Source organism: Notamacropus eugenii, chromosome 3 (genome assembly GCF_028372415.1).
Source record: "Notamacropus eugenii isolate mMacEug1 chromosome 3, mMacEug1.pri_v2, whole genome shotgun sequence".
Classification (NCBI taxonomy): Eukaryota; Metazoa; Chordata; class Mammalia; order Diprotodontia; family Macropodidae; genus Notamacropus; species Notamacropus eugenii.
The window spans coordinates 283,878,831-283,899,025 of record NC_092874.1 but is presented as its reverse complement, the minus strand read 5'-3'; the positions used below and the strand labels follow the sequence as shown (position 1 = coordinate 283,899,025).

At 40.8% G+C, this 20,195-nt stretch overlaps 1 protein-coding gene across 8 annotated transcripts in view; it reads right to left on the bottom strand.

The window, feature by feature from the left end:
- ANO4 (anoctamin 4) overlaps positions 1-20,195 on the bottom strand; it is a 415,424-nt gene that overhangs the window by 68,258 nt on the left and 326,971 nt on the right. For all 8 annotated transcript variants that reach the window (XM_072655688.1, XM_072655689.1, XM_072655692.1 and 5 more), the window contains 2 exons: positions 3,154-3,260; positions 963-1,018 (listed from right to left, as the gene is read on the bottom strand). In XM_072655688.1, coding sequence (XP_072511789.1) covers positions 963-1,018; positions 3,154-3,260 — 163 coding nt within the window. The remainder of the gene's footprint in view (positions 1-962; positions 1,019-3,153; positions 3,261-20,195) is intronic.

Below are 20,195 nucleotides of genomic sequence, written 5' to 3'. Positions count from 1 at the left end.
CGATGGCGGAATGAGATAAATTAAGATGTCAACAGACCATGGAATGATCAGTTCAGATAACAAAGGGAGGAAATGAACAATATCTGTTTGAAAACAGAAGATGTTAGTCCTGTTTCAATACCTCACAATGATGAGAGACAGCTTAGAGGATAGACAGTTGACTTCAGAGCCAGGGAGCCTGAGGTGCAAGTTCACTCTCTACATATCCTGGCTGTGGTGACCCTGGGCAATTGGATTAACCCCTAAGTTCCAGGCAATATATTGCAGAGAAGGTGTCAGCCTGTACTAGTAGAGGCAGTTTCCTTATCTGGAGTTTTCCTATACCAATGAAATCCTCGATCTAGTCCTTATTTTCCCCAATCTTGAAAATCTATTATCACATAATGGTGATGATGTTTAGCGCTTTAAGGTTTATAAAGCACTTTACAAACACATCATTTGATTTTCACAACCACCTAATTTATAGATGGCATAACTGAGGCATAATGAGGTTAAATGACTTGAGCCAGGCCACACAGCTAGGAAGCATCTGAAGCCAGATTTATATTTAGACCTTCTAGGTTCCAGGTCTAGCACTCTAACTGCTGTGCTACCTAACTGAATACTTCTTTGATTTACAGCAATTACAACAATCATCATGCTATAAAAGATGGCTTCATAAGCAGGTGGAGCCAAAGAGATCCCTGGAAATAGGCCATTTGGTGGTCAAATTCCTGGAGATGAACCTTTTTATGTTTAGCTAGGCTGATTCACAGAAGATAGTCACACAGTTCATTGTTGGGCCCACCACTCAAATCCCTTCCAGCTTGGTGGCTCCTGTCAGATATGGTCTGTTGGCAGAGTTTTGGTGAATCCATTGCCCCCTCTAGGCCACCATGATGCACCAAAGTAAGACTTGATTGTAGGGGGATCTTTAATATTCAGAATATAAAAACAAGGTGGTGAATGAAGAGGGACAATACCTCGTGAAGTGGGAATGCAGCTTCATAGGAGCCATTAGTAAGCAATCGATTCAGACCTGAAAAACACAAAATCCATCTTAAATCAAAATAAAGTTGGAATCTTTGGGAATCATAGATTTAAAGGTGGAAGGAAACTTAAGGGTTGTCTAGTTCAAACCCCTGATTTTACAGGTGAGGAAACTGAGGCTCAGGGAGTGTAGGTAATGTATAGAATTAAAGATTTAGAGTTAGAAGGAACATTTAAGGTCCACTAATCCAACTCCCTGTCTTACATTTTGGCTAGAATATGAAGGGATCAGGCTAAATCATCTCTAAGGTCCCTTCCAGCTTAAACTTGATGATCTTCTGGTCATATGAAGTCACCTGACCAAAGCCATAAGGAAAACAAATAGAAGAGGCAGGACTTGGAGGATCACAGCTGTGGAGCTGGAAGGAAGCTGGGAGGTCATTTAGTCCAACCCCCTCATCTTATGGATGAGCAAACCAGCACAGAGACAGAGAAGAGACTCACTCAAGGTCACACAGAGAGGATGATATTTGAATGCTGGTCTCCTGATTTTAAACTGAGTTCTCTTTCCACCACACTAAGCTGCAAGGCTCAGATTGTCTGATAGAGAGCTTTCCTCTGCTGTATATTGGTTTCTACTTGTCAGCACCATGGGCAGCGCCATGCTTTTGGTTTAGCCTGAAACTTTTTCATTCTGTAATTATGAAATTTTTGAAGTGCTGACTTTCTTTTGGTAGCAAGTTTTGTCTCAGCTCCTGGGTAGGAGATCCATTTATGACACTTATTGGGTATGTTACTCATTTAACTCTCAGTGCTCTGAGCATCTAAGACCATAAGTTGCAAAGACGGTGCTGATCTGCATTGGAAGAGTGTTTCCTCATCTGGGAGTTTCCTGTGTGAATAAAGTCACAGACATCTCTATTCTTCTAATTAGGATGTCCATGAGCAGTTGCCTCCTTCAGATAGGCATCAGTGGTTTACTTCCTAATGATAGCCTTCCAAAGACTCTTCAAATGTGTTCAGTGCTCTCATCTTGTATCTAACCTTGTTTGAGGTATGAAAATGTTCTTTTTAGGGGGGGAGGTGGTGGTAATCTGTAAATAGAAAAGGATCATTGGATTAAGAATTAGAGAATCATGGGATCTGGAAGTGGAAGAAAACTTAGAGAGTCTAAATTGTCGGTCTCCCCCTAAAAAGAGAGTAGATCTGCATCTTGGAAAATTGCATTTCATCAAGTCATACTCTTAATGCATTTTAACTCTTTTGGTGAAGAGTTCATGAATGTTTTTTGGGGAATTTTTATGGGGAATTATGGGGAAAAAGTTGAGAATTCCAACTCTTTACAATACTTACAGATAAAAAGTTGATTTAGAGTTAGAAAATTGAATGGTGTAGCTGAAAAAACCTTGGATTTAGATTTAGAACACCTGAATTTGAACCCTTACTTTCTTACTTACCATCCAGTGCTTATGAGCTGTGTGACATGGGGCAGGTCACTCAATATTTCTAAGTCTTAGGTTCCTCATCTGCAAAATGAGGAGGCTGATGAACTGTAAGTTCCCTTTAATCTCTAAATCTATGCTCCTATAATTGTATGACTAATTATGTGACTCTGAGCAAGTCATAGAAACCCATTGTGCCACAGTTTCCTCATTTGTAAAATGGAAATAATAATAATGATGCACCTCATGCATTTGTTGTAAGCAGCAGATGAGATGATGTACGTTAAGTGCTTTGCAAATATGAAATTGTTAATATTAATCAGCTCCTTCTACCATAGCCACAGCAGCAACTATGAGCATTAGTACTACTACAACTAGTACTACTCCTACAACTAGTACTACTAGCTTCTATTAGCATGACTACAACTAGTACTTCTATTACTACTACAATTAGTAATACTTCTATTACAACTAGTACTACTACTTCTACTAGTATTCCTACTTCTACAACTAGTACTACTACTATAATCAGCACAACTACTTTAGAGTAGATCATTCTTCTAAGCTGAGAGGTAAAGGAGGCATTGACATATAAAGGAAGATAACTTGAGAAACATTACAAATCATAAAATTATACAGAGTAGAACTCTTTCTCCTATGAGTAGGCTCTGCCAATCAGTGGTATTTCCCAAGTTCACCTACCAATTCCATCCAGGCTAAGTGATTCAGATGGAATACTTACCAATTTTGTTTTTTCCTTCTTCATATTTAATTCTTTGTAAAATGTGATGCACAATTCTACTTCTGGTGGCGTTGTTGAAGAAAGTATCTTTGTTGTGGATGATGAAGCTACATATACATACATAAAGACACAAATATAAGGCATTAATTACAGGTGGAGGTACAAAGACAACCCCAGTTGCTGAGCTAGAACACAAAGGGGAGAACCATTTAATTGACTTGAATGCTTTTTATATGAACTTATATGGGACTGTGTGATCGCCTCTGGTAGAAGATATGCTCTTTGAGGGCAGACATTCTTTCATTCATCTTCATAGCCCTATCACCCAGCACAGTTTACAGGACATAGTAGAGGTTTAATGCATGCATCTTGATTGACTGATTGATGCTGCATGCATATGTTCTCCCTAATAAAATTCCTTGGGGGACAGGTAATATTCTATCTATTTTTCAGTAGCTCAGAGCTACCCAAGTGAGCACTCACATGTTTACTGCCATAAAAGGTGAGCTCCCTGATGGAAAGGGGTGTCTCATTTCTGTACCTGTGCCCTGGCATTGATCACAGCGTCCAACCCATTCGTCATTGTTATTCAGTCATTTTAGTCATATCCAACTCTCCATGACCCCATGTAAGGTTTTCTTTGCAGAGACACTGGAGTGGTTTGCCATTTCCTGCTTTGGCTCATTTTACAGATGAAGAAACTGAGGCAAACACAGTTAGTTATAGTGTCTGAGGCTAGATTTGAACTCAGGGAGGTAAGTGTTCCTGCCTCCAGGCCCAGTGCTTTATCCACTGAGCCAGTCTAGCATATAGCAAGTGCTTACTAAATGCTTGCTGACTGAATGACTGATCTGAGCACAAACAAAGGTTAATGTGATGCAGCCTGATCCAGTATTGAAGAAACTGACATAGGAATCAAGCCATACTCCAAGTTGAAGTCCTTAGTACAGGGCCTCCAGATCTGGAAGGGATCTCAGAGATCCCCTTCTCCAGCTCCCACATTTTACAGATGAGGAAACTGAGGTTCAGAGAAGAAAAGTCACTTGCCCAAAATCACATGGTTAGGAACATAGGTTCATCAGTTTAGAACTAGAAGGGACTCTAAGAGTCATGTAGTCCAGCCCTCTCCAACTGAAGCCTAGATCAGTTAAAAACCTTCCCTTAAATCATGGAGGCAGAAAATGACAGCATCTAGATTTGAACTCAGGACCTGTAACTTGGAGTTCAGTATTTTTTCCACGGCATCCCTTAGGCTCACAATCTGGAGCATTAATTTCAAATGTTAGATAATTAAAAAAAAATAAAATCATGCTGCATTTCTCAGCAAGAATACAAAGTCAAATAGTCCCCAAAAATCTAATTTAAAAAATCCCCCAGAAAAATTTAGGAAAACTTATCTGTCAGCATTTTAGACCAAGAAACTTTTTGTTAAAAAAAAATGATAATAAAAGAGAGCAGAACTTCTTTTGTTAGAGGATCAAGTTGGGAAATGTACCTTAGTCTGACTCCAGGAGGTGGAGCAGTGAATGAATTTGTGCAATTTCCTCTGCCTGTCTTAGAGGTTCTCTACTCAGACTTAGGAAACATCTGTTCTGTCAGAGCCAGGGACCTTCAGGGTTTCTGGTGATGGCATTTATCTGAGTCACTACTAGCATCATGGAGTGACTTCTGAAGAAATGCCACTAATCAATCCACAAATCATAAAGCCAGTATTTGTTATGTGCCTATCATGGGGCAGGCACTGGTGCTAGGGTTTGGGGTACAAGTGAGAATCCTTCTGCCCCCTCCTCCTGCCCCAGGGTATCCTTAGTGGCGCCAATGATACTAGGAAGCTCACACTAACTCATGATGCTGAGGGGGGTGAGCAGAAAGGGGAGGATCTTTGATACCATGACAACAGTACTGCAAAACTGAAGAGCTCTGACTGATGCCATGACCAAGATTGGCTTTGGAGGTCCAGTGAGAAAAAGCACCACATATCTCCACGGGGACTTGGGATGCAGAACGGGGAATACATCGCTGGACGTGGCCAACGAGGGAAATGATTTTACTTGGCTGTATATTTGTGGTGAAGCTTTTGTTTTCCTTCTCTTTTTCCCATGGAAGCAGGAGGGGGAAGGAAAAAACCAAACAAATGCTTATTAATTAAAAACATAAATAATGTTTAATTTAAAATACTCACAGGGATCAAAACACTGGGAAATTACCAGGGATCATTGTTATAACTAGAGAAATTCAGGGTGCAGGGGAACAGAACACTGACTGTGTAGAATCAGAGGACCTGGATTTGAATCTTCCTTGATATTTATTACCTCTGGAACCTTGGGTGATCTACTTAGCTTCACTGGTCCTCAGTTTACTTACTGGTAAAATGAAGGAGTTGGACTTCATGGTGTCTAATGCAACTTCTAGGTTGAAATCTATTAACTCCATTCCCAAGACCATGACTCTGCCTTCGGCTCTCCCTATCCTGTCATCCTGGGGAGAACCCAAGTGGAAAAGGTGCTGAGCAACTGTCCCTGCTAACAGAACAGCTGATGCCTCCTTGGAAGATGTGTCTACTTTAGACCAAGAAAAGAAATTTAGCATTTCCCTGAGCATCATTAAATTATTCAATGGCAGAAATGGTTTTAATCATTTGAACTGACTCTAAAGGAGACATGTTCATACGTCAGCTTTATTTCCTCTCTCTATTCCAACTAAAGGAAATTATTTACCACAAGAGTCATTGATCTTTGTTCTCTGGCCTACTGGTATACCTTGAGGACTTGGGCAAGGAGGACCTTCCCATGCAGTCCACAGATGAATCCTAGTACTGGGATGCTTAACATTTCTGGTGTCATAGCTCCCTTTGGCTAATGAAGTCAACAGTGCCACTGCATGTGAATGAAACACCTAGTGAGCACCAGACCAGGGGGACAGAGACTCAGGACAGTGATAGCTCCCCTGGAACCATGTCTTGGGACTGCAGGGGAAGAAGGAAAAATGCCAACACAATCTCAGAGGAGATGGCTTTGGTTTCATACTCTTAGGGTCTTCATTTTATCTGAGATGCATCATTACATTTTAATGCCAAATAAAGAGGCCGTAAAGAACGAGACAACAAATAGGAAGGAGACCTCTTTGATGCTCGGGATAGGGTGATCCCTGAAGCCTGATAAGTGAGACTATGCTGGGAAGACAATCTGGGGCAAAAGGCCCATTTTGAAAGCTCAGTTACACTGCCTCTCCTTTCTTCTCTCTTAACAGCACTACCTTGAGCTGCTCTTGCTCAGGTTCATCATCGCGCATTAGACTTCAATAGCAATGATCAGCTTTGAAAACAAGGATTTTTTTCTTCCTTACATGGAAGGTATGTGGTGGGGGAGGCAGTGTGCTACAATCGACAGAACTCAGGATTTAGAGTCTGAGGACACGGATTTGAATAGTGCCTCTGATGGAGCTTGCTGCTTCTGTAGCCACGGGGAGGTCATTTCACTTTGCTGGGTTCAGGTGCCTCAGCTGAAAAGTAAAGGAGGTGAGTCATGAGCCTGGTGAGGTCCCTTCCAGGGCTACATCTGTGCTCCTGTGACCTGAATACCAATCCCCAGTATGCTTCTTGAGCTTGGAGGTTCATAGAACAAACTGGGAATCTACCCTGCCATGCACATAGGCAAGAAGAATGTCTGTATTCCAGAATCCAACATGTATTTGGATAGACACCCTATGGATCTTACTCAACAGTATGTATATCTGGGATAGTCAATAGAGATGGAAAATGAATTATTTCTAGGGCTGAACTGGAGAGGGAGAGTGGACCAAGTTTCTCTGGGGAAATTGCAAAGCTCCTTTAATGACTTCATGTTTCCCTTGAAAGTGAATTCTCATTTTTCCAGTTCTATTATTTTGCCACTACTGCTATATGGCATCAAGAAATGGAACACTCTCGCCTCTGAAGAATTAAATACGAATAAGTACCACACAGAGCAATGGGGGCAGAGAGCTGGTGGGATCAAGATCCTTCATGAAGGATTACAAAATAAGGGATGTCATCAAGTATACTGCAACAGGAAGAGAAGATGGGTTAGTCATGTGTCAGGACTGAATGGACAGACCCAGAGCTCCATTGGTACCCTGGTAATTCCTGGAGAAAGTGAGAGAGGGTCTCCAGAACACTGGGTGGAGCCTCTGGGGCAAACTATGGAGAGAACAAAAACAAGAGTTACACAGGATGGGGAGGCACAGATTCGCATCCCTTAAAGGAACTCTTGAATTGATGAGGTCACAAATCCTTGTGGGTATCTACATATGATTTGAAAATGACTTCCCTAGAATAACCATATAAAAAATCACTGTATTTTACTGAAAAAACTGACTCTCAACTAAGTACAGTGACTGGTTTATAGTCATGAAGCTTGTGTTAAAGCTGGGACTTGAACATAGGCTTTAAAGATTCAAAAGTGCAAAGTCTTACTGCTGTACCACACTGCTTCTCTCTCTATACACACATGGAACAAATCTGACCTGCACTACCAGAGAAGCTACTTTGGGGGATGGGAGTACGAATGAGCAAGTCACTCACCTGAGCTTCCATGACCAGGCAGAGCCCAGACACCAGTCCTTTACTACTCCACCACCCAGTCTCCTGAACCCAACTCCACTCCAGGTCCCAGACGGGAGGTTGATTTTCTTACTCTCCTGGGGAATATAGCTGTTTTTGTTTACTGGGAAGAAAGACACAATTGACTGTCCAAAGGCTAGCAAACTCTGTTCTCCTCCCCTCCAAAATCAGGGATTTGAACTCAAAGGCGAAACTTTGGTGAAAACTTCAGGATAAAGGCCAGACCCTAAGGCCTGATTCAGGGCATTAACCATCAGAGGACAAAGGACACTTCCTGAAGAAATTTCGAAAGCTTTTGAAAAAGAGTATAAAGCATTGGGCAAACAATGAACAGAAAACAATCAAAAAATAAAATTACTGTGGTTAGATCAGGGATTCTTTTGTGTCATGAATTGCTTGGCCAGTCTGGTGAAACCTATTGATCCTTTTTCAGAAAAATGATTTTCAATGTATACAATATATAGGATTACAAAGGTTACCAATTAAATTGAAATAGTTGCCCAAATGGTAAAACCAACCAACCAAACATGTTCCCTGATTTAGGAAAGTAAGAGGCATTTTTCTCACTGAGACAGACAGGCAAGTTTGGGAAATAAAAGTAGTTCAGATTTCATATCCGAGAAAGGCTCCTGACCAGGGATGGAATGGACGAATAAAGACTGATTTAAAACAATAATAACAACATCTGCCTGGAGTCCTGCAAACCTAATAAAGAAGACTTCAAACTGAAAAGGAAGGGGAAAGGAGAAAACTGACCACAAATACCCATGAAGCCATGAAGTACACCCTACAGGATTCTTAACCTGGGATTTATGAACTTTGCTTTTCTCTTATATTTGACAACTCTATGTCCATATACCTGGTTTTCTATTTTTTAATCCTATATATTTTCTATTCTTTTACAGTCATGTAGGCGGTACATTGGATAGAGTGCTGGGTCTAGAGTGAGGAAGACCTGAGTTCAAATCCAGTCTCAGACACTTACTAGCTGGGCGACCCTGGGCAAATCACTTAATCTCATTTGCTTTGGTTTCCTCATCTGTGAAAGGAGCTGGATTAGGAAATGGCAAACCTGTCCAGTATTTTTGGCAAGAAAACTTCTAAAAGGTGTTATGAAGAGTCAGACATGACTAAAAATGACTAAACAACAACAAATTTTATCTTATACATTCAAAAACATAACTCTGAGAAGGGATCCATTAGCGTCACCAGATTGTTCAAAGGCTCCATGTCACAGAAAGTGTTTAGAATTTCTGTCATAGAGAGTAGCTACAAAGAAAGAAGAATTGTAGCCATGAAAGCATCCAGAAACTCAAAAGTGAGAAAATCAAATAAGGAACCATTAATAAATACTAAGACCCTAGAAGTTCAAGCATAAATTGGTAAAGGACAGGTTACACTAAGGAATGACAACAGAAAAAAGAGTCAGCATTTATATATCACTTTAAGATATGTCGTTTGATTCTCCCAACTTTGGGAGGTAGGTGCTCTTGTTCATCCTCGTTTTACAGATGAAGAAACTGAGGCAGGTTCAGGTTCACAAAATTAATAAGCCCTCTATCTTCTGCACCTCATTAACATCACTTTGACTTGGTCAAATGAGACTCATGTCCAGAATACATCTCTTGAAGGGTGCACCTTACTCAAGTGGAGCAGGATTCATCAAAGGGATGGTGTTGGTAGAAAAGCATAAATTAAGCTTACGTACAAATGGACTTTGCTTTGTTGTTCATTCATTTCAGTTGTGTCCAACTCTTCATGATCCCATTTGGGGTTTTCTTCACAAAGATATTGGAGTGGTTTGCCATTTCCTTCTCCAGCTAATTTTACAGATGAGAAAACTGAGGCAAACAGGGTGAAGAGACTTGCCCAGGGTCACATAATTAGAAAGTGCCTAAGGACAGATTTGAACTCAGGAAGAGGAGTCTTTCTGACTTCAGGTCCATTAAGCATTCTGTCCACTATGCCACCTATATATACACATATGTATGTGATTACAGATCAAATATTTAAGCTTAGTAATTAAATTAAATTTAATCCCTTAAAACTGCACTGACTTTTGAGACCCCCCTGCTAAGCAGACATGATCATATATAGAAATCCATGAATCAGAAAAGGGAAGCATGGGCACAGGATGGAAATTAACAAAGATGTGATCTTGTCATCACAGTGTACCCCAGCCTAGAAGTGGCACACTCACTGCCCACTGTCCATACAGAACCTGCAAAACTCTAACATAGCCCTGTACCAGATTAAAATGCAATTGGAAAATGTTTAACAAATAAAAGGACCACAACAATCTAATGGTACTTTGTGACTTTCTAAGTCATTATGCAGCCACAGGGATCTGTTTCCATGTAAGTCTGACACCTGTGCACAGACACCTTGAACAAAATGAAGAAACAGAGTTTGGGAAGTAAAGAATCTTAATCATGACCAAAAGCCATGGAAAAGTAAGGCCCGTGAGACTTCAGTGAGACACGTGTGTCTGGGGGCTCTGCCAAAAGCAGAGCAGTTAATACCTTCTTGACTTGCACTAGTGATAATTTCAAGTTTCCAAAGGTAGTAGAACCAAAGGGAGGAGCTCATATGAAGGATGGGGTTCTCAGAAATATGGTGGGACAGAATACAGGCCGAACTAATGGCAACTTAGGAACTATTCTCTCTTGAATGTGTGATGGATGGAAAAGGAGAGGAAAGCTTGGCATCATCTGAAATACACCCCAGATTTTAAGAGAACAAATTTTTTAAGGATAGGATATCACAGACTAACCAATGGGTTAGGAGATGAAAAAACTTCTAATAATGAAATTCAGTGTTTAAAATTACAAGGAACAAGTTTGGTTATAAAGAAGAGAAATGAGAATATATCTTCCCCCCATGCCTTTGTAAAGATGAGGGGTTCACAGGTTTCTAACACCACATATGACATCCAATTTTTTTCAATATATTGATTGAGTTTTCTGAATTTTTGTCTCCTTTTCCTCTTTTTAAAAAGATTACATAAGGGATGACTCTTAGGGAAAGAGGAAGAAGGATATGAGATGAAATCTTGGTGACATAAAATGAAAGATAGTATTAAATATATCTTTAAAACGAATGACATTCAGAAGACATGAAGAAATACAATTCCAATGAGGAGGAAAGGGGAAAGTCACCTAAAAAGATTAATATGAATGCAAGGAAAACTTACCAATCAACTTAGATTTTAAAAACATACAGAACATGAAAGTGTCCACAAAGAGAAGAAATATAAAATTGTGGCAGGTCCTCTGAGAACTGCGTCAGAGAAGCTCATTCTGGACAAGAAAGTCAGGGATGACAATTTTTTAAAAATTTAGCTACAGGAACAAAAAAGAAGGATATCAAAGATGGTCTTGGAATGTTGGATGGGGTAAATGAAATGATTACAGATAACAAAGAGAAGGCAGAGGGGCTCGATTCCTATCTTCTGTTTTTTCTGCCAAGGAGAACAATTTTTAGACTGAGAAGTACAGAGCAAAAATAGTTAATGGGGATTTGACCACCATGATAAGCAACAATTACTTGACTGTCCTTCATGTGTTCAACCCACAAGGTCTAGATGAACTACACACTAGATCTGGAATTCTTAATGTGGCATCCACAAACTTTTTTAAATTTTTTAGTATCTATATTCCAATATAATTGGTTTCCTTTGTAATCCTAAATATTTTATGCGTTTAAAAACATTGTCTAGAAATGGAGTCCATAGGCTTCATCAGACTGCTCAAGGGGGCCATGAATGACACATAAAATGTTAAGAATTTGTGAGAGGGTTGGAAGACCAGAAAGGTGATATTTAGGAGACTGTAGAGAACAGGATTTAAGGAAGGCAAACAGGTCTTCTCCCAACCCCCCTTCCAAATCTTTTTTTTTCTTAAGGGAACTAACTGAATGGAGTCTGTGCAGACTACTGGCCAGTGAGCTTGCTTATAAGGCTCAGCAAAGAAAGCAATGTTCACAACAAACCAACCTAGCCTCATCAAGAATAGATAATGCCAGACTAACCTAAATTCCTTCTCAAAGAGTGTCACTACACTACTACATACACTAGATTTTAGCTGGATTTTGGCAAAGCATTTGGCAATATCTCTCATGGATAAGATGGATTGGTAGGGGCTAGACCGGAGATGGGGAACCTGCAGCCTCGAGGCCACATGTGGTCCTCAAGTGTGGCCCTTTGAAAGAATCCAAACTTCAATTTGACTTTTGGAGTCAATCAAATAGCCACACAAATAAATGGCTTCAGAACTGGTGAAATGGACAGACTCCAAGGTAATTCGAGCAAGTATTTATGTAGAGCTCTGAGGTTTGCAAAATGCTTTACAAATATTATCCTATTTGATACAGCAACTCAGGGAATTATGTGCTATGATTATCTTCATTTTACAAATGAAGAAACTTAGTCAAACAGAGACGGAGTGACTTGCCTTGGATCACACCGCTAGTGTACCTGAGGCAGGATTTGAACTCAGGTCTTCCTGATTCCATGGCCAGCACTCTCAACACTGCCACCTAGATGCCTCCCATGTCATTTGGGAAGATCTCCAGCAGAAGCTTCCAAGGGCTTGTGCTCACCCCTTTGCTGCTCAACCTGTTTATAAAGGACTTGGGTGAAGGAGAGATGTTGAGCTTACCGAATGTGCAGATGACACAAGGTAACACGTCCGACAAATCAAAAAGTTATCGTCAGACTAAACCATTGGGTGAAATCTATGAAGATGACATTTTAAGAATGACAGATAACCTTGAAGGCTTAGATTCAACAAAATTAAGCCTGCAGATACAGTATATGGGTTTTATAGCAGCTCACGGGCAAACACGATCTGTGGTTTTTAGCAGATTGCAAGCTAATCAATAATAATAATGAAAACTGGCATTTATAAGGGCAGATAGGTGGCACAGTGGATAAAATCCCAGGTCTGGAGTCAGGAAGACCTGAGTTCAAATCTAGCCTCAGATACTACTAGCTGAGTGACCCTGGGGAAGTCATTTAATTTTGCCTCAGTTTCCTCATCTGTAAAATGAGCTGGAGAAGAAAATGGCAAACCACTCTAGTATCTTTGCCAAGAAAACCTCAAATGGGGTCATGAAGAGTTGTATATGACTGAAACGACTGAACAATAACGAAGCCCTTGTTGCTTTTAAGATTTGCAAAGCACTTTACAAATATTCTCACAGGGCAGAAATGCTCCCAAACGGTCTGCATAACCAAGCCCTTCAGGCATCCAACTGCTTCAACAAGAACACTTTAGGTAACTCACTTAATTAGACTTTTAACTAGAGATTTCAATTTTTAGCAAGGAGAAACAAAAGTGATGCAACCAACCGTCATGTAAACAATGAAAACCCACTGAAGAACAAAGCACCCAAGTAATTTTAATCTTTCTCCCCAAATGTGTGGCCAATCCTATGCTGAGATTTTTCTGGGTTTTAGTTTTCTCCATCATGTGTCAACTTCTCACTCAGGTTTTCTCTTAAATACATTTGTTAGCAGGAAGAGGGAGAGGAGAAAGTACAAGTGGATTGACAAGGGATGTAAGAGGTAACATGCAAATTTACAATTGTCTGGCAAAGGTAATTTGTCATGCTCCATTCCTTTTCAGGAGATGACAAGTTATTTAAATTGCATCTAACAAGAGGCATCTTGGCAGTTGTGGAAATACAGATGCATAAATCATTTATGAAGGGCTTTCTGTACACCAAGCATTGGTGCTAAGTGCTGAGAATACGAATCCAAACTGCAAGACAGGCCCTGCTCTCAAGGAGTTTACATTCCTTTTAAATAATTTTTTTTTCAACTCACAAACTAATAGTCTAATAGACAAGATAACCCAAGGAGCAGAGGGAAGGTGGAAGGTAAGAAGGCTGGAGAGGACGTGGACAAAGACCCAAGCCAGAACCTAGAAGCTTGGGTTTGAATCCTGGCTGTCACTTACTAGCTTTCTGACCATGGGTACAGAATTTAACTGCTCAGAGTCTCAGTTTTCTCATCTGAAAAATGGGGCCAATGATATCCATATCACTACTTCATGGGGACTGATGAAGAAAGAACGTCAGTCATAAGTTGAAAAGCCTCATGATCCAGTGGAAAGAGCACAGCCTTGGAATAAAGAAGACCTGAATTTAAGCAAAACACAGACTCACAACCTTTGTGAACTGAGGGAAGTCACTTCACCAATTTCCTTATCTGTAAAATGAGGGAGCTGGTGCCAGGCTGGCCCAAGATTTCCTTGATCGTTCTAGACCCATGCCTGGATGATCATTTGGGCTCCAGCCCAGCTCTAAATCTGTGATCCCTTGGTGGTGTTGTTAACTTCAAACCTGAACACTTTTAGTCTTGATAACTTCTACTTCTCTTTGATACTAGAACCTTAACTTTGCTGGGGGAGGGGAGGGCAGGATAAGGATATTTAAGTCTAGGACATGGTCATTCTCTAATTCTTCACTCATTTTGATAATTCATTTGAAAAGGATGATCACATCGAGGGGAAAAAAATTTCATATTCTACTGAGACTCTATACATGTAGTCCAAGTACAGGTTAGTAAAGGCAGCAGTTCATACCAAATGAAGGCGGCACCAAGGTGGTATGAATATGAGACTGGGACACAGGATAACCTGAGTTCAAATCCTACGTCAGATAATTACTAGCTGTGTGACCTTGGGCAAGTCACTTAATCTCTCTCTGACTCAGTTTCCTCAACTGCAAAATTGATAATAATTGCAATGGCCTCACAGGAGTGTTGTTAAGGATCAGATGAAATAACATACATACTGCTTTGCAAACCTTAAAGTGCTACATATGTGCTATTATTATTATTATTTTTACACAAGAGTACACTAGCCTTGGAATCAGGAAGACCAATGTTTAAATACTACTTGTACTTAGCACCTAGCACATAAGGAATGATTGTTGATTAATCACAAACTCTGTAACCCTGAGTAAGTGACTTCGCCTCTCCGCATCTCAAGCAATTCTCTAGGAGTCATTTACTCAATGTTAGATGGGTTGAGATATACTTTAATAGAGGGAGTGTCCATAAGAGTATGTCTTCATAGAGATGAAACCTCCATTTCATTGCCTGTAATTCAGGCTAGGATTGAGTAGTAGATGGGACCAGAAGAGATAAACAATAGTGGGCGTTTCACTTTGAAGACAGATTGTGAAGAAAAAGGCAGTCTTGAAATCCATCAGAATGGATCTTAACAAACCCATCTGTCTATAAACATGTTCACCTGCTCAGCAATTCTCAAAGTGTTGGACTCATTTAGTAACATCAAAGCAATCTTGAATCTCAGTGTCTTGAACAAATAAGGACTAAGTAAATGCTGACTTTCATATTTTATATTTTTCATACTTTTATTCAAATCCTAACTTACCCACAACCTAAGAAATTGCAAAGTTCAATGAAGAGAAAGCAGATTAGCTTCTAGAATCAAAAGAATTGGGTTCCAATTCCATCTCTTCCTTTTACTAACCTCATAACCTTGGGCAAATCTCTTGCAATCTCAGAGTGAGAGTTACCTCATCTATAGAATGGGGATTAAAGACAGTGTTCATTACCTACATAACAGGATCATTGTAAGGACTGAATGGGCCATGATAAAAAGGACTAGATTAGTCCAGTCTTCTCTTCCTCCTCTTTTCCTTCCCTCTCATTACTGCTTCATATCCCTTCCATCCATCTCTCCATCCATCCATCCACCTATCTACCCACCCATCCATCCATCCTTCCATCCATCCAGGCTATCTAGCCTTCAGTCATGTTGACTGCTAGCCTGGACCAGTAGCCTATGCATTGGACCTCCAAAATTCAGGCTCCCAATCCCCAGGAGAAATTAATGGATTCAGCTCTGGAATTCCTGCCTGAGGGCTGAACTGGCTTAATTGGAGAGAAGGTGAGAGCACTGACTCTCTTATAAGGTTAAATAATTACCCCTGTGATTCTCCAGACCAAAACTCCCTTTCCTGGCCACCATTCCTCTCTCTTTATTAAAATGTGCACACCTTGAGGGCATGCGAGGACAGTGTCCAGAACTTATCAAAGTATCTGGCACACACTAAGTGCTTTTTTCATTCACTCATTAGTCTTGATCTTTTCTTTTCAGTAATGTAGGAACCTCTCAGCACAGGAATTCCCTCTACTGATGCATAATCCATCTAGTTTAGAATCATAGAGAGCTGCCTGAGGACAATTAGATTTAAGCCATTTGTCCTTGGTTATGTTGCTAGGATGTGTTGAAAGCAGAAGCTGAATTCAGATCTCCCGAATTTGAATTCTGGCCCACTTTCCACTACACCAGGTTACCTCTAGCTTTATTATCCCCACTCATTTGCTTGCCAAGTCAGTGTATCTAGACAGTGGGATAGTTTAAGGACCACAAACCAACCTTCTTTTACAAATTACCTGGATAAAGATATAGCTGGAATATTTAATAAATCTGCAGATGACACAGACATGGGCAGAAAGATAATAAATGAGGTGACAGAATCAATACACAAAAATATCTTCAGAGGTTACAACTTTGGGCCAAATCTAATGTGGTAAAATCTAACAGATAAATGTAAAGTCTTACATTGGGTTAAAAAAATCAATTTCATGAATACAGATGGACAAGACATGACTAGATATCAATTTACCTGAAAAATATTTGAGATTTTTGGGGGGGGGGAATGACTCTAAGCTATGGATGATCCAGTAGTGTGATAAAATAGCAAAAAGCAAAACAAAACTGAATGCATTGTTGGGCTACTTGGAGAGGTAGAGTTTCCAGGAATAAGGAAACAGGAGTCTTGCTCTACCTTCCACTGGTGAGAATCCATCTGGGGGTAGATATTCTTTAGTTCTGGGGGCCATATACTAGGAAGGACATTGATAATTTAGAGAGTCTCAACTCAGGATGATGAATAGCCTTGAGATCATATGAATATCAGGTGAAGCAGCTAAGGATATAACCTGGGGAATTTAAGACTCAGGCTGACTTCAAGTATTTGAAGGGTTAGTGGTCAGAAGAGCAATTGGTCTTATTCTAAGGGTCTCCCAGGGAACAAGTAAGAGTACATTTGTGCGCGTGTGTGTATGTGTTACTAGGAGACAAATTTAGGCTTTCTGGTTTAAAAAAATTCCTAATAATTAAAGCTATCTGAAAACATAATAAATTGATTTGGGAAGAGAAAGAGTACTCTCAAAAGGTCAAGAACCATCAATTAATCTGTTATGTTCTAAGTTACTACCTAATGAACCTGTTATGTTCTAATGCATTATATTCTAGGTATGGTGCTAAGCCCTGGCGATACAAAGGCCAACATTAGCCCTGCTCTCAGGGAGCTCCCAGTCTAATGGGGGAGATCACATACAAACAACAATGTACAAGCAAGATGTATACAGGAAAATCTCAGGAAGACCCCAGCATCAAGGGGGGACCAGGAAAGACTTCTTGGGATTTTGGCTAAGGTGGGCACAAAGAGGAGCCAGGAAGCAGAAGAGAATCCCAGGTCTCAGGGATAAGACAGTGAATCAGGAATGAGCAAGGCCAATCCCTGGGCCACAGAGTCTGTGGAGGGAGACAGGTCGAATGATCACTTGTCAGATATACTCAAGAGCTGCCTTCCCTGCTATTGGTTATTTTGCATTTTATGGCTTCTGAAATAGTTTCCAATTCTATGTCTTGGTGGACTCCTAGCCCAGGCTGCCCATCGGTAGGGAGGGCAGAGCAGAGGATTTCTAGTCTCTCATTTCTGTGGGAAGCTAACCCCTTTCTCTCAGAAGTGCATTCTCCCTGCTTTGGGACTGAAGATGCCTCACTTCGTTGGACTCCTCCTTCAGAAAGCCAGTCTTGCATAGCAGAGTTTCCCACAGTTAAAATTTTATAAAGTACTTAATCTCTACTGAATTATGTCAACTCTCTTTAGGAAATAATGAAGGCACTTCAAAAAATGAATTGGCACAATCTTCAGGGAAAATAAAGCTGTTCGTAATAATAATTCACCCAAGTTAACTTGGGCTAGATAAAAATGTACTTGATACAATCTAGTCCTCAGAGGCAGTGCGGCATGAAGGACAATGCTGGCTGGATTTGGGGGTCAGGAAGACCTGGATTCAAGTCCAATTTAGGCAGCAAAGTGAATGGAATGTCTGACCTGGAGTCAAGAAAGCCTGAGTTCAAAATTGGCCTCAGACACTTACTAGCTGTGTGACCCTGGATAAGTCTCTTAATCTGTTTGCCTCAGTTTCCTCATCTGTAAAATGAGGATAATAATAGCACCGACCTCCTAGGACTGTTGTGAAGACCCAATGAGATATCTGTCAAGTGTTTAGTACATACAGTGCCTGGCATATATAGAAATGTTAGCTGTTATTATTATTCAGTCTTGCCTTAGACACCTACTAGCTGTGTGACAAGGGCAGCTAGGTGGTGCCATAGTGCCCAGAAGATGCCTCTTCCTGAAGTCAACTCTGACTTCAGGCACTTACTAGCTGTGTGACCCTGGGCAAGTCATTTAATCCTGTCTCCCTCAGTTTCCTTATCTGCAAAATGAGTTGGAGAAGGAAATGGCAAACCACTCCAGCATCTTTGCCAAGAAAACTCCAAATGGGGTCACAAAGAGTCTGACATGACTGAAATGACTTAATAGCAAAAGGTGAAACTCAGTTGCAGAGGCTGAATGAGGCTCAGACTTAGGAAGTGGCAGAGATGGGATGTGGACCCTCATCCTCTGAGTCCTCCCTCAGTTTCTTTCCTGGTTAACAGAGTGATGGGTACTCCCATTCTTGCTGGAAATGCTGGAGCAGCTGGTAGCATCACTGTGATTCTCTTATCTGGTAGTCCCATGGGACCAGGAAACTTGGTAGACAAGTTTTAAAAAGCTGCTCAGCAGAGATGGGACAAGAGAAGTCATGGAGTAAGAATCTGCTTTTCCGCTCCCAGACTCAAAACATAAAAGGCAGAGACTAATAAATTCAGGGCTTGCCTTTCTGATATTTTCATCTTTCTAAAGGTAAAGGAGACATGAGGGGGACTGGATTCTGGACATAATTTGGACTCACAAGGAGTAACTGATTACTGAAACAGAAATAACAGAAACCCTGAGCAGAAGAGACAGCACAATCTTGGGGGACCTGACATATAAAGGAAGGAGAAAAAGCTAGTGTGTGGAGCTCGCCCTCTCAGCCATCCTTGTCAATATTTTGATTCAACAAGCAAGCTGAATATGGAAGAGCAGGATGAATAATGCCTCAAGTCAGAAGAGTGAGTCCTGATGGGTCACGTTGGCTGGACTGATGAGACACACTCCTATTAAGGCTACAGTGTGATCTCTTTGATTCAGAAGCTCACAGAGGAAGCGAAAGATACGAATTTGGAAGTGCAAAGAGGGCAGAGGGGCACAGTGGATGGAGTGATGTTAAGAGCTCTGGAGGAGAGAAGACCTGTTTCTGGCATGTACCAGCTTTGTCCTCAGGCATCATCTAGTGAAGGAGGCCAGTCTGTGAGGTGTCAAACTCCATGGTGGGAGGAGTTTCTCCATCAGGACTTCCCTAGATCAATAACATGACAGGTGTGAACCACTCCTCCCCCCCCCCAAAAAAAGTGCTTGAAAACTGACATTTTTTAAACAGGAGGGCTTCTTTGGCTTTTAAATCAAAGCCCATTTATATACTATGTTGTTGTTGAGTTATTTTCAGTCCGGTCCAACTTTGAGATCCCATTTGGGGTTTTCTTGGCAAGGATACTGGAGTGGTTTACCAACTCCTTCTCCAGTTCATTTGACAGATGAGGAAACAGGTAAATAGGGTGAAATGACTTACCCAGAGGCACACAGTAAGTATCCGAGGCTAGATTTGAATTCAGGTTCTCTTGACTCCAGGATTGATGTTCTATGCACTATGGCATCACCTAGAAGTCCCTGTTTTACCTACTCCTAAAATGGAACATTCTCATGACTTTTGCTTTGGACAAATCAAAATACTTTTGTGTCCCAAATCTGAACATCTCAGACTTGGCCTCAGGGTGTTTCTGGGCTCTGGAGACACAAAAGTAAAAACAAAACTGTCAGGTCCTCAATGAGTTCACAACAGTTTGGTAGCCAAGGTCACCCTCATTATGAGATCTTGGACAATAGCTTTTATGGATGTAGGGCAGATTTAATATATTTAAGTGAGGTTATTCTATGTATAGCGCCTTCCTCCAGAGCGTTTTATACCAGCTCATCATGTAGGGGCAACTCATCTTAAAATTCCTTTAGAGACAAGATAAGGGAGGAATGTAATGGATTAGTGACTTGAGGTAAGGTAGTCTCAAAAGCACTACATCACACAGTGCAAGTTAGCTACTGGTCTCCTGATACCCGGGGCAGAGGGTTCTTCTTTTCACTAATTGGTCTAGCTCTCTGAAGAAAAACTCGATAAATAACATTCCAC